At 62.0% G+C, this 13,918-nt stretch overlaps 1 protein-coding gene across 2 annotated transcripts; it reads left to right on the top strand.

Moving 5' to 3' along the window:
- Positions 1 to 100: 100 nt before the first annotated feature.
- On the top strand, positions 101 to 13,792 carry PCSK7 (proprotein convertase subtilisin/kexin type 7). Of its 2 annotated transcripts, none has more exons than XM_027699348.1 (16): positions 101 to 155; positions 976 to 1,470; positions 1,871 to 2,005; positions 2,404 to 2,569; positions 3,532 to 3,622; positions 4,164 to 4,218; positions 5,304 to 5,442; positions 6,020 to 6,120; positions 8,214 to 8,381; positions 9,448 to 9,555; positions 10,458 to 10,560; positions 11,336 to 11,492; positions 11,605 to 11,699; positions 11,807 to 11,900; positions 12,166 to 12,283; positions 12,438 to 13,792. In XM_027699348.1, the coding sequence occupies exons 2-16, from the start codon at positions 988 to 990 to the stop codon at positions 12,840 to 12,842; spliced, it is 2,418 nt and encodes an 805-aa protein (XP_027555149.1). In that variant the 5' UTR covers positions 101 to 155; positions 976 to 987; the 3' UTR covers positions 12,843 to 13,792. The 2 variants fall into 2 exon arrangements, with proteins under 2 accessions (XP_027555149.1, XP_027555150.1); XM_027699349.1 differs by lacking the exon at positions 101 to 155 and adding an exon at positions 275 to 865.
- Positions 13,793 to 13,918: the final 126 nt, after the last annotated feature.

The raw sequence follows: 13,918 nt of genomic DNA, 5'->3' as shown, positions 1-13,918 counted from the left end.
CGGCGGCACCGGGGGCGGGAGGGGGGCACCGGGCGGCACCGGGCGGAGCGCTCGACCCGCGGCCCCGCCGCACCGCCCCTTCCTGCCCGCGCCCCGGCGGATGTGACGCCGCTGTCAGCGGCTCCGGGGGTTCCGGCGGCGGCGGCTCATGCCCGGTGAGAGCCCGGGGGGCACCGCGGGGCACGGCGGAGCCGAGGGACGGGGGGGGCCCGGCGGGGGCCCCCGCGGGGGGCGGGGATGCGCTGCCCCCTCCGTGACCTCCGCCGTGTCCCCGCAGGAGCTGCGGGGCGCGCAGGTGCCGCTCCCGCGGGGTCACGGAAAGCCCTTCCTCTAGGGAGGGGAGGCTGGACATCGGTGTCCGGCACGGGGCGAGTTGTACCAGAGGCTCGGGGCAGGACCCGAGCTCCGGGCACTTCCACGGGTGCGGGATCTGCGGAGGTGTTTTCCCCTCCGTGCGCTGCCGCGGTTCGTGGGACAGGGGTTCAGCCCAGGGCTCGGCGGGGATTCCCCCCCGTGCCGGGTGAAAGCAGGTTCCTCCGGCCGCGGAGCAGGTTCGTCCTCCCCCGCGGAGTTCGGCGGGGCCCCCGCGGAAGAGGAACCGGCTCTGGGCTGCCCACGGAGCGTGGCATTGCCCGTGGTGGTTGTTCCTGGGGATCTGCGCTTCGGGAGTTTCGTGGCAGTTTCCCGCGGTGCCACGGCGAGAGGAGGAAGTGTCTCCTTCTGCCAGCCCGGGGCTGCACCCCCGGCGGGCAGGGCAGGGTTGGGATCGATCCTTGCCCAGCCTGGGTGCGCCTCCTGTGCTGCACCGCCGGGAAGGAGCCGCCTCGGCTGGAGTTCCCCTGGACGGGGTTGGTGGCGAGCCCAGGTGTGCTGGTGTTGCCTTCCGGGAGCCTGGGGCTCTCTGGGACCTTCGGGTGCGGCCTCCCCGCTCCTCATCCAAGGACACTCTCACCAGTCTCGTTTCTGCCGTTCCAGCCCGCCTGTCTGATGCCGCATTGGAGGCAGGGAGTGCCGCTATGGAGCGCAGGGATGGAGGCCACGCTCTGCATCCACACGTGCCTTTGGCTGAGCGCCGCCTGGATCCCCCTGGCCTCGCCGGCCGGAGCGGCCTGCGGCGGGCAGTGCTCCCCGGACACTGAGGGCCACCACGGCAAGGGCCACCACGGCAAGCTGACCTGGGCCGTCAGCCTGGATGCGCCCGAGGAGGAGCTGGAGCAGCGGGCAGAGGAGCTGGCCCGGACTGCGGGGCTGGTGAACATGGGCCGTGTCGGGGAGCTCAAGGGCCATTACCTCCTCGCCTACCAGCCCGACGGCCGCGCGGGGAGCGAGCCCGAGGCAATAAGGAGGTCGGTGGACACTTTGTTTGCACAGCACGACAGCGTGCGGTGGCACTCGGAACAGAAGCTTCTGAAGCGCTCCAAGCGCAGCCTGCACTTTAACGATCCCAAATACCCCCAGCAGTGGCATCTGGTGAGTGGTTTTCCGGCTCCTGCTGCGCTCGCAGGCTCAGGCTGTTTGCGTGGCCACGAGTGAGCTGTCACGCGGGAGGCAAAACAGCCTCTTTCTGTTCTCTGGTGAGGAGGGAGCACAGTGAGAGCTCGCCCTGCCTGTTGTGTGCTCGCCCTGATAACAGGAGGAGGCAGCTGCCGTGGCTGGTTGTGCACTCGTGGCACTGGGGTGGGCAGAGAGGTTTGGCCGGAGCACACTGCGCACTCCTCTTCACGGCCTGAGCGAGTGTGCCTCGCTGTCCACCTCAAACAATCTCCCTGGGTGTCCTGTGACTCCTTCCCGTGCTGGCTCTGGCCCCACACATAACCAGTGCACCCCTCACCGCTGACCCTGTCCCCTCGCTGTGCTTTCTGGCGCCTAGAACAACCGCAAGAGCCCCGGGAAGGACATCAACGTCACGGGCGTGTGGGAGCGGAACGTGACGGGGCGCGGCGTGACGGTGGTGGTGGTGGACGACGGCGTGGAGCACACCATCAAGGACATACAGCCAAACTACGTGAGTCCTGCTCCAAGCTGGGAGGGCAAAGGGCAGGCTGCAGGCCGGGCAGTGTGACGTGAGCGCGTGAGACCCTGGGCTCGGCCAGGGCGGGAATTGCCAGCAGCAGACCTCTCCTGGGAGATTTTGCACCCAGGTTTCAGGGTTACCTGCCTTTGTGCTGCGCTGCAGCTGGTCTCCCTCCGCCCTGCAGCGGTGGCTGCAGCTGCCTCGGTTGGTCCCTTCCCCACGGCAGCAGATAGCAGTGTTGAGCTGCAGCCCCGTGTGGAAGCAGCCTGGAAGTTCCCATGACTCCCAGGCTGCGTTTCAGCCCTTGTAGTGCGCTCTTAACTCCTGCTTTTCCCAAACTGAGGAGAGAGAGAGAGAGCCCCGAGTCGTGACCGTGGGTCTGTTTTCAGAGCCCAGAAGGCAGCTATGACTTGAATTCCAACGACCCCGACCCTATGCCTCACCCCGACGAGGAGAACGGGAACCACCACGGGACCCGCTGCGCCGGGGAGATCGCGGCTGTGCCAAACAACAGCTTCTGCACGGTGGGAGTTGCCTACGGGAGCCGCATCGCAGGTACTCGCAGGCTGTGGCACCCCGAGGTGCCCGGCACGTCTCACCTCCAGCTCCGTGGGGCCCGACACGGCTCCGTGGGCTGGGACAGCTCTGAGTCAGCGGTGCCTTGCCCAGGCTGGTTGGGGCTGTCGCAGGGAGGGCCCAGTGCCTGCCTGAGCTCCTCTCCAGAGGATACAGCTCCTGGCAGAGCAGGATAGGTGTGGGTGTGGCAGCTTTTCCAGTGTTCTGGAGTGCTCCTGGCCTGCCCATCTGCGGAGCTTTTGGCAGAGCAGCTGTGCCACGCAGGCTGGGCCAGGCAGTCGTGCCACAACGTGCCTGCTGCGGTGCGGGCTGGAGGCTGTGGCTGGAGGCCCCGGGGAAGCCAATCTTGGCCAGCCCCCCACCTCCCCCGGCCCCTGGTCTCGGCTCTGCCTCATGGAGATGGAGGTGAAGGGCCAGTGCTGCATCTCCTCTGCAGGGCCAGGGAATGTCTGTGTGCCCTTGGCTGTCTCTGAACTCCTGTGCTCCTTTGTAGAGAAAGGGGAGGTCTCTGTGCCAGGCAGGGTGTGTCACTGGCAGGGCAGGGACAGTGATGCTGGGATGTGGTTCTGTCCATACCTGGTCACACCATGATCTCTGAGGGGACAGCGGGATGCTGGGGGTCAGGGCTCTCCCAGGGGCACTGTAGGGATCTCTGCACCCCTTCCCTGGGCTCCCTCCCTCCCTGAGCACCCACCCTGATGGTGGCACAGCAGGGTCCCAGAGCTCCAGCGGGCAGAGGCTCCCAGCTGGCAGAAGCAGAGATGAGTTCATCGTGTAACCCCAGCACAGGGAGCAGGGAGGGTTTACCCAGCGCTGCTTCAGGCCTCAGCCCTCCAAAGCTGGATCAGCCTTGCAGGGGCAGCCTTGAGCCAGGAGTTTGTTTGCAGTTCATACAGCTCGCTGACCCACGTGGGTCATGTTCCTTGTCCTTTGTCCTGCAGGCATCCGAGTGCTGGATGGGCCCCTCACGGACAGCATGGAGGCCATCGCCTTCAACAAGCACTATCAGATCAACGACATCTACAGCTGCAGGTGAGCCCCAAGGACACCCTGAGTGGGCACCCAGCAGACCCACGTGGGCCCTGATCTGCCTGGGGATGGGGTCACAGCTCGTGGCTGAGTGCTCACACCAGCTCCCATCCTCCCGTGGCTCCAGATAGCACCAAAATCCTCTTCCTGGAGAGCTGGCCTGGGCTCTGCACAGCGCCTGCAGTTGTGAGATCTCCTTCTGTGTGCTGCTGCAGCACGTCCCATGGGGCTGTCTGAGCTGGAGGGGACACTGTGCCCCCCACTGTGGTCAGGCAGCCCCGGCTGAGCCGTGTGACGGGGACTGGAATGTGTTGTTAAATAGAAATCAAACATTTTGTCCACTGGAATCTGACCCAGGGGCACAGTGCAAACACGACAGCGAGCTCGCAGCAGCGAGGGGCCATCCTGATGGCTGGGAAAGCACAGTGCTCCCCAGTCCCAGTCGTGGTGCTGGGAGCAGCTGCTGGCTGCTGGTAGCTCGCTGTAGTGGCAGGAGGAGTTGCTGCCTGTGACTCCTGTCACTTCACAGTGTCTCTCTTTCCAGCTGGGGTCCCGATGACGACGGGAAAACCGTGGATGGCCCCCATCAACTGGGAAAGGTAAAAAGCAGCCCCAGCAGCACAGGTGGCCCTGGGAGGGCTCTCCAGGGCTTGTGGTTTCTTGCCTGCCCCAACAGGCGTGCAGGGACATTGCTGTGACACTGTGCACGTCTGTTTGTGTCCATGGCTGCCAGCAGAGGTGTCACCTGTCTCTGTGTGGTCAGGAGAGGTGACGCAGTGGCGTTCAGGCAGTGTGGGATGAGCTTTCTAAGGAGAGGCTGGTCCCAGCAGGAAAATGCTCTTTCGCAACCTGTGGTATTATTCTGACAACTTTTGCAACCCACGGGATGCTCTCTGCTCAGGACACAGCATTCCCAGTGCTGAGGGTGGTTCTCGAGGCAGGGAGCGTGCCTTTGGATGCTGGGAACAAGAAAGGGGAGTGGGATTGCAGTGGGAGGAAGAGTCAGAGCTGAGGCTGCTCCTTCCCGGGCCATTGAGGCTCTCTCACAGCTGCTGTGCTGCAAAATGTGGCTGGTCTACCTGTGCCACAGTGAGGGGCCACTGAGGGGGCCCCAAAACCAGCACTGGGGTGTGGTTCTGCTCCACTGCTCTTCTGCTGTGCTTTTCCAACCACAATTCAGCAGTTACTGCGCTGTTTGGAGCAGCCCTGACAACTGAGCTGCCCGTTCACAAATGGTTTCCAGTTCTGCAAGTTAATGTATTCTCTTCCTGCATGCAGAGACAGCTGGAACAAGCTCTGGGACACAGAGTACAGGCAGAGCCCTCTGTGCCACAGCAGAGCTGGGAGGGCAGAATGTACCTTCATCTGCCAGAGGGAGGGAGGGCAGGGGGTTTCAATTCCAGTAGGATTGGGTTCCTGCTGGTCCATCAGATATGTCCTTTCCCTGGGTGGGAAGGATGTCTGGGCGAGGCATCAGGCTGGAAGTGCAATTCCAAGTGGGGCTGGCGGTGCTGTGTGTCTCAGTCTGTGGGGCTGGGCCCTCTCAGGAGGGCAGTGGCCACGTGTGAGGAGCTCTGATCCCCCTGGCTCGGAGCCACACGTGGCTGCTGGCAGAAACCACTGGGGTCAGCAGGGGAGGGCACGGGAAGAGCCCCCCTGGCCTGAGCACGGTTCCCTGTCCCAGGCTGCCCTGCAGCACGGTGTCATCGCCGGCCGCCGCGGCTTCGGGAGCATCTTCGTGGTGGCCAGTGGGAACGGGGGCCAGCACAGTGACAACTGCAACTACGATGGATACGCCAACTCCATCTACACTGTCACCATAGGTGAGCGTCTCCTGGCTCCTTCCTTCCCAGCGTGGAACAGCCAGATCATCCCGAAAACACACAACCTGCCCAGCTGGGAGCTGGCCGGGTGGTGGGAATCCGTGGGAAAGGGTCTGGGAATGAGCATGGCAGTGTGTAGGGCTTCAACCTTCAAGCCTGCAGTTTGCTTTTGACCCACAGAGCAAGAGGAGGCCAGGGGAATTCCTGGCTGTGTCCAGGCCTCCCTCCTGGGGCTGTGACCTACTGCCTTGTTCAGGGAATGACCTGGCATGCAGCATTCCCATCACTTGTGCTAGAGGAGAAACGTGTAATCCAGGTTCTCGAGGGCAGAAGCTGCAGTAGGGGTAGAAGATCTGTGTGACACTGAGCACAGTGAAAGGTTATTTGTCGTGGCTGCCTTTCCTGTAGATCTTCCAGGTGGGAAAAATACAGGCTTGGTTCTAATTTCCCTGCCCAGCTCCCAGCCCCTGGAAGAGCACAGCTGGCAGGAGAGGCTCTCAGGGGCTTGTCACCCTGAAATTTCAGCAGTTGAGGCAAAACAGGTTCCATGCAATCCGTGCCTTTCCCGTTTTCCCAGGAGCAGTGGATGAGACGGGCTCCATGCCGTTCTATGCCGAGGAATGTGCCTCCATGCTGGCCGTGACCTTCAGCGGTGGGGACAAGATGATGAGGAGCATTGTGAGTACCCACACAGGGCAGCTGTGTCCTCCTGCACACACCTGGAACAGCGGGGACGACACTCTATCCCTTCTAATCGCTGCACAGTTCCTCCATGAGCCAGGGAGCAGAGGTGCCTTTTATCCAGGTCCTGCATAAAGAGAGCTCTCAGAGGGAGGTTCCTGTTTCTCAGCTCTGCCCCACACCTGCCCAGCCACCCTCCCTGGCTCCTGCTCCAAGGGGCTGTGGGAGCAGGGAGCGCAGGGAGCGGCGTTGGGCTCTTTAAGTTGCTTGGCCACAGCTCCTGCTCTGCTCTGGCACGTGGGCTTCTCCCCGCTGGATTTTGCAGAATATTTTTATCAGCTTTCCCTTCTTTTGCCAAAAAATGACTTCTTGTCAACAAAATGTCCTTTTTGCCCGAGCCAAGCAGCCAGGGATGTTTTCTCCACCACAGGCCTGACCCAGCCCTTCCCTCCCTTGGTCCTGGTGCCTGTGGGGGGCTGTCAGGCTGCCCCCACCCCATAGTGTGACCCCTTCCTGTCCTGTGGTGCCAGCAGGGTCTGCAGAGCCCAACCACCCCGGGGCAGCTGGGGAGAAACGTTGCTGGCTCCCAGGCCTGATGTTTGGGGTTGTGTTGTCCCTGGCTTGGAGGATCTCCCATCAGGACAGGTATTTCCCAGAAGTACTTCCCTGGCAAAGCTGATGAGGCAGCCAAGTGGGGATCAGCACCTCAGTGTGTGCTTGGGGGTCTCAGGGGGTCTGCTGGTGTGCTCTTGGGAGTAGGGAGTTGCTGCTGTGGCTCTGTGCTTGCCACAGAGGAGCTGAATCCAGGCTTGTCAAACAGGCTTCCCTGCGTGCTGGGTAAACCGGGGGAACAGGGAGAGCCTGGGATCCTCAGCCACCTGGCTGGGACTCACCCAGCTCCTCCTGCAGCCCAGAGCCAGGGCAGGGATCTGTGCCCAGCCAGAGCGCAGCACGAGCTGCCACAGGGAAAGTAAAACCCAGAATTGAGATGATTTTTCCTTTCAGAAATAGCTTAAGTTGTCCCAGGCTGGTTTGGAAAGTACTGACATTAGGAAAAAAGGGAACAGCAACCCAGTGAGGGCTCTGCTGCATTCCATCAGGAGTTCCAGGCTTGTGGGCTGATGTCTGGCTTTCCCAAGCCTGGTATGAGTGCATTGAAGGTCTCAAATGCACGTTTATTTCGAATACTGGCCTTATGGGACACTAACATGGGAGCTGGCATTCCATGGGGGAGCCAGGGCAAGATCCACACGTAGCCTAGGAACGGCATGTGCCACAGAGACGTCCTGTACCGTGATCCTGTGCCATGCACAGACCCAAACACCCCCTTTTTCAGGAGTGCAGTCGGCTTCTGAACAGCCTGGAACTCGCTGCAGTGGTGTCAGAGTTAACATCTCTGCAGCCATCTGCTCCGGTTTTTTTTCTTTTACCAGACCATAAACTTTGTGTGGTTTCCTTAATGGGAAGAATTTAATACGGCTTCTGGCACTCTCTGTGCTTCCCACTGAAAGTTTGTGCTCCCGGGGTGTTCTGTGTGGGACACGCAGAGTCCCAGCACGAGCTGGAGCCTTTCACCCTCCGGGTTTTGGGGTTTATCCCCACAGGGAGCACACGGAGGTGGATGCACTTGGTTTGCAGTGAGGTGGCATAATTTGGGAACCTCCCAACGCCTCTTTTTGGGCTCTGTGTGCTCTGCACTCCATGTGGTCCCTCTGCAACCTGGTTGTGTTGGAGTGACACTGTAGTCAACAGTGAGGATGAGGAAGGTCCCAAACTGTGTCTGCCAGGAGTTTCCCACAAAGATGCTTAGTTAGACCCAATTCCTCTCTCTCTCCAAAGGGAACTGTCCCCATTCATTGCTCCCCAGCTGGCATCACTGCCCCTGCAGTGAGGGGCTCCCAGGACCTTTGCTGGCTGGCTGTGAGCAGGGTCAGCTGTGTCACAGGCTGAGCAGGGGCTGCTGGTGGAGCTGGGGGGGCGAGGACACGGCTCAGGGCCGGGGCCATGTGCTCTGGTAATCCAGCACCTGTCCCAGCCACCCCAGCAGGGCAAAGTGGCCTGACAGAGGCACCTCTCCTCTTCCTCTGCAGGTGACGACGGACTGGGATCTGCAGAAGGGCACGGGCTGCACGGAGGGTCACACGGGCACGTCGGCGGCCGCCCCGTTGGCCGCGGGGATGATCGCGCTGATGCTGCAGGTGCGGCCCTGCCTCACCTGGAGGGACGTGCAGCACATCATCGTCTTCACAGCCACCAAGGTGAGGAGCCCTCCCCCCGCTGCCCCTCAGGGATGCTGCAGGAAGGCCAAGGCCCTGCTGTGCACGTCCGTGTTTACGTCTGCGGCCCCTCCATAAATCTCCCGCTGGTCTGGCTCCCAGCGAGGGGATTGCGTTTTCCCCTCACCCCTCGCTCCTTCCAGGAATGTGGCTGAGGCATTTTCCTCTGTCATGATAATAAATGGGGTATTTGCTGCGGGAATGCCTCCATCTGCCAGCGTAGGGGTCTTCCAGGGGCTCAGCAGGTTCCAGGGGCTCAGCAGGTTCCAGGGGCTCAGGCCCCGGGATCAGGTGTGTGTGTGTGGTGGGCTGGCCCAGCCCCAGGGCTGTTACCTCTGCAGTGTCATCCCGTGGTCCATGCAGTGGGAAAGCAAGGAGCTCTGCCCTGCTCTGGCCTTTCCTGGGCTCTCCAGAGAGCCGGGCTCCTGGAGACAGCCACAACAGAGAGCTGGGCAGCAAACCCAGCCCTTCCTTTGGCCTCACCTCCCATGCAGCTTTGCTGCCCAGAGCAGGAGTGGGAACTGGCTGGAGCTGCCCAGTTTGGTTTAGGGATGGGGCTTCTTCCACACCCCACTAGGGAGCAGGAGTCCATGTCCAGCTGATGCTGTGCTACCTTGGCATGGGGCAGTGTTTTCCATAACTCCAAGCCAGTGTTGCCAGAGCACTACAACCCACTAAGTGATGGGACCCAGATCTGTCCTGCCCCAGCTCCTGTTGATTTAAAGGACTCAGTTCCTTCTCTCCAAGGCTTCTGCCATCCCACAGGCTGTGGCTTGGGCAGCAGGGAGCAGCTGGGATGTTTCAGAGCAGAGGCATTTGTGCCCTTTTGTGCTGCTCTATTTCCTTTCCGAGGTGCTGGGAAGCCAGTTTGTCCTGGGATTTGTTTCAAACAAAAGACAACCTGTTTCTTTCTAATAAGGCCATGTGGGTTTGCTTCCCTGCCACTGTGGGATGTGTCTGAGCCTCTTTCCCTTCAGGCCTGGTTCCCTTTGGGTTTCAGGGCTGACAGTCCCCCAAGGTAACCAGAGCCCCCCGTGTTTCTTTGCAGTACGAGGACCGTCACGCCAAGTGGGACACGAACCAGGCAGGCTTCAGTCACAGCCATCAGCATGGCTTTGGCCTGCTCAACGCCTGGAGGCTGGTCAACGCTGCCAAGGTAATTCCCTCCTTCCCAGACCTGCCCTCTGGGCAGGTAGAGCAGCCCAGCCCAGTGGCTGGGACACATCCTGTCCTGGCAACACCGTGGGGTGACACTGCTGCCGTTCAGGGCCAGTGCTTTGGCCACCATCCTGCTGGCCCTGGCTCTGAGGCTGCTTTTGGTATGAAGTCATGAGGCTTTTGGCAGTGCCTGAGAGCTGCCCCGGGCTGCTGCTCTCCAGCACTATATATAGCCATGGTGAGAGCTGCGCTGCCGGGAGCCCACAGCTCTGATTCACAGCGTGGGGACTTTTGTCAGCAGCCCCAGCACCCTCTTCCTTCCCTCCACAGTGGCTGCAGGGAGGGTGTCCTGCCCTGAGAAGCAGGGTGTTCTCAGCTGGCAGCTCCAGGGAGTGCTGTGGTGAGAGCAGCAGTGGCATCCCCATCTCTTCCTGCTCCGCTCGCACGGAGACCCGGCCACGTCCCTTTGGCACTTGGTCCCAGCTCGTGTGTGGAGCACTGAGCAGCTGTGCTGGGTCACTGCCACTGCCAGCAGTGCCCCCAGTGCCACAGGGCTCCCCCTTCCTGCCCCACTGTGTCCAGAGCTGGAATGAGATGGCCTCAAGTAACCACTCAAAGCCACTCGGGTGATGGTGGGGACAGACCCAGAGCTGGGGAGTCCCAAGTCTTACCCACCCCCCTCCAGCTCTCCTGGGTGTGTGGGCACTGCTTCCATCCCCAGAGTGCTCACACCACCCAGTGTGTGCTGCCCAGGTCTGTGTGCCCCAAAACAGCGCTGGGAGAGGCCCCTTGGCCTGGGCCCACATCCAGGAGCAGCTTGTGAGAGCCCCAGGAGACTGAGGGATGGATGTGCAGGGAGGGTGCAATTCATGCTGAATCCTCTCCCCTTCCTCCTGGCAGATCTGGGAGTCTGTCCCGTACCTGGCCTCGTACGTGAGCCCTGTGCTGAAGGAGGGCAGGAGCATCCCCCTGCTCCCACGGGAGCTGGAGGTCGCCTGGAATGGTAAGAGCAGGTGTGCCATGGAGAGCACGGGCTGCACACACCCAGGGCAGGACCCAGCAGGGCAGGAGCAGCCCTGGGCTGTGTGAGGCCACGAAGGGGTTAAGTGCTGGGCTGCCTGGGCTTTTTCTTCTCTTTCCACTGCCCTTCCCCAGGGGATCTGCCTGTTGCTGCCGTCCCCTCCCCACAACCCCATCCCATGGACTGATGTGTTTGGGGAGCCAGACAGGGCTGGGCAGCGGCCAGACCCGCTCCACTGCCTTTGACCATTTTAGGTAATGCTCCAGCTCCCGACTTGGCCAGCCCTGTCCACATCAACAAGGCGCTGCTACCAGTGGGAAGGAGAGCTCGGCCCGAGCCCTTCCCGGCCCCCCAGCAGCTCCTGGCTCTGCTGGGCACAGCTCCTTGCCCTAAGGCTGAGCACATTCCCCCTCCATGCCTCACTGGAGATGCTGGTCCTGGGAGTCTGGTCCTTCACCTCTCGCTGTCCCAGCTGTATTGCTGGCAGAGGTGCCCCCAGGGAGCACCCACCTGCCAGGAGCAGGCCATGCCACAGCCACGGCTCACTCTGCAGCATGCCAGGCTCCCTGGGCTGTGGTTGGCACCTCTGGGGCTGTGAGGATCCGTGGGACTGAGAGTGGTTTGAAATGGGATCAGGGAGCCTATACACCCAGTCTCTCCTCCCAGTCCCACACAGGTCCTGTTAAATGGGGCTGGCTGGGAGTGGGGACTCCATCTCGGCCACCAGCCTCAGCAAACCCTGCCTTCCCTCTCCCAGTCACCACCGCCGACCTGCAGCTGTCTGGCATGAGGACCCTGGAGCACGTGGCAGTCACTGTCACCATAACCCACCCCCGCCGTGGCAACCTGGAGATCAGGCTCTTCTGCCCCAGTGGGATGATGTCCCTGATCGGGACCACCCGGAGCATGGACTCGTAAGCACCGAGGGGTCAGGCTGGGGAGGGCAGGACCCCGGGGCCCGTGTCGGCCTCGTGGCTCAGGCTCCGTGACCCTCTCACGGGTTGTTTCCCCTTCACCCCTTGGCAGGGACCCCAATGGCTTCTCCGACTGGACCTTCTCCACGGTGCGGTGCTGGGGCGAGGAGGCGCAGGGCACGTACAGGCTGCTCGTCAGGGACATCGGTGAGTCCTGCCTGCCAGGGGCCACTCCCGGGCTGGTGGCAGCTCTGGGCCATGTCCCATCATCACTTGGGAGAGCTCCCCGCTGGACCAACCTGCTTCTTCCCCAGGAGATGAGAGCCTGAGGCCTGGCACCTTAAAGCAGTGGCAGCTGACCCTGTACGGCTCCTCCTGGTCCCCGGCAGAGATGAAGGAACGGCACAGGTAGGACACCACAGTCCTGCCTTGGTGGGGAGCCAGGAGCAGGAGGCTGAGGGGTGCTGCCCATACCTGTGAGCAGGTGCTGCTCGGTGGAGCTGTGGTGCTGCAAGGTGCATGGCAGGGGCCCTCACACCCCACAGGGCAGCCGTGGGCTGCAGAACACAGCACTTTTTGCTGAAAGAGGCACTGCAGGCCCTTGCTGGGCATTTGGGACCCTCCCTGGAGCCCCTCTGCCTGCAGGACCTTCACGGGGTGCCTCTGTCCCCAGGCTGCTGGAGGAAGCCATGAGTGGGCAGTACCTGAGCAGCAACTTCTCCCTGCCCTGTCCCCCCGGGCTGGACATCCCCGAGGAGCAGCACTACACCATCACAGCCAACACCCTCAAGGTGAGCCTGCCTGCGAGCCAGGGGGTCCCTGTATCCCCCAGGATGGGCTGGAGGAGCGGGACCCTGCCTGGGACACTGTGACCCCTCTGCTGGGCAGTGGGCAGGGCACGGGGGGGTCGAGGGTGGCGTTTCTCAAGGGGTTTCCCCTCCGTAGACCCTCCTGCTCTTGGGATGCTTCGCCGTGTTCTGGACTTTCTACTACATGCTGGAGGTTTGCCTGACGAGGAACGACGTGGGGCTGGACCTGGCCTGCTCTGGCTCCCCCAGCTGCAGGTGGTACCAGCAGGGCGGGAAGCACCGAGCCCTGGAGAGCGGCCTGGAGATGGAGTCGGTGCCGCTGTACCGGGAGAAGGACGTGGAGGAGGCCGAGATGGAGTGTGAGCACCCCGAGCCTGCCCGGGATGGGGAGGAGGGGTCCTGGACCCCCACCCACCCCGAACTTCCCAGCAATGGCAGAGCTGTGAGCTTCCACGAGGCAGCTCCCTCCGGAGCGGGATACCTGGGCCGGGAGGCACCGGCTGAGCTCCTCCTGGAGGACAGGGAGCACCGACCCTGCTGACTGGGGCTGGGCTGGGCTGGGGCCCTCCCTCGTGGTACGACCCTCCTGGGCACGGGCAGCACAGACTCATTCCTGAGCCAGCGTGGACCATTGCCACTGTGTTCTGTGGGAGGTGGTGTTGGAAGTGGCTCGGAAACAAGGAAAAAAGAGTGCTGGTACTGGAAGGGGAGCTCCCCTTCCCTCGCTCTGGAAAACAAAGCAAGCCTTAAACCCCTTCCTGAGGGAGCCTGCCCTGCAGGGCGCTCAGAGGTCCCTGCTGTGTGTGGAGCAGGGCTCTGTGCCATTCCTGCTGGGAGCGTGGCAGCTGTGACAGAGCTCCACACCAACCCCCTCCACGCCACTGCTCCCAAGCCTGGCAGTGCAGGCAAGACGTGTCCCTTCATCCCTGATTTCTGCAGAGAGCCTGGAAAACCCAGCAGGGCCCCTGGAAGGTACCTCTTCAGGCAGGGACCCCACAGCACTGGCAGTTTCCTGCCCACTGGGCTGGCAGTGGCCTCTACCCACCAGTTATCCCAGTTTAGAAGCAGGGAGCTACTTTACTCATCTCCAACCAGCGCTTCTCCCTGTCCCCTGTGCTCTGATCCTGCTGGTTCCTCCTCTCCCCTGGGCATGGAGCAGCTGTGGGGCTGGGGAAGCAGAAACAGGCCTGTTTGGGTGGCAGGATGGGGCTGTTCCTGCAGCGGTGGGCACAGGAGTCCCTCTGGCATCAGAGCTCGCTGGGGCCACTGTCCCAGATCTCCCTACCCATCCAGGAGGGACAAAGCCAGGAGCAATGCCTGGTTTGGGCCGGGGAGGGGAGGATGAGTTGCTCTGGCAGTGGCTTGTCTGAGCAGGGTTGGCTTGTTCACATGTCTTTGGGTTTGGTGGTTTATTTTTTTAAGGCTGGGGTTTGTTTTTTAATCAGCAAAGCCCTTTTGTGTAGCTTTCCAAATAAAGCCTGAAAAACCCTCCTCTCCCCCATCCGTCACTCCTCTGCTCTCCCAGAGCTTCCTCACTGGAAAAATGCGTCACCCATCCCCTCCCAGCACCGGGGCCTGGGGGGACCCAGTGTTGGGGTGTGGGTCTGTGGGGGCCAT

Source organism: Neopelma chrysocephalum, unplaced genomic scaffold, assembly GCF_003984885.1.
Source record: "Neopelma chrysocephalum unplaced genomic scaffold, ASM398488v2 Primary Assembly neopelma1_138, whole genome shotgun sequence".
Taxonomy (NCBI): Eukaryota; Metazoa; Chordata; class Aves; order Passeriformes; family Pipridae; genus Neopelma; species Neopelma chrysocephalum.
This window is presented reverse-complemented; position numbering and strand designations above follow the sequence as displayed.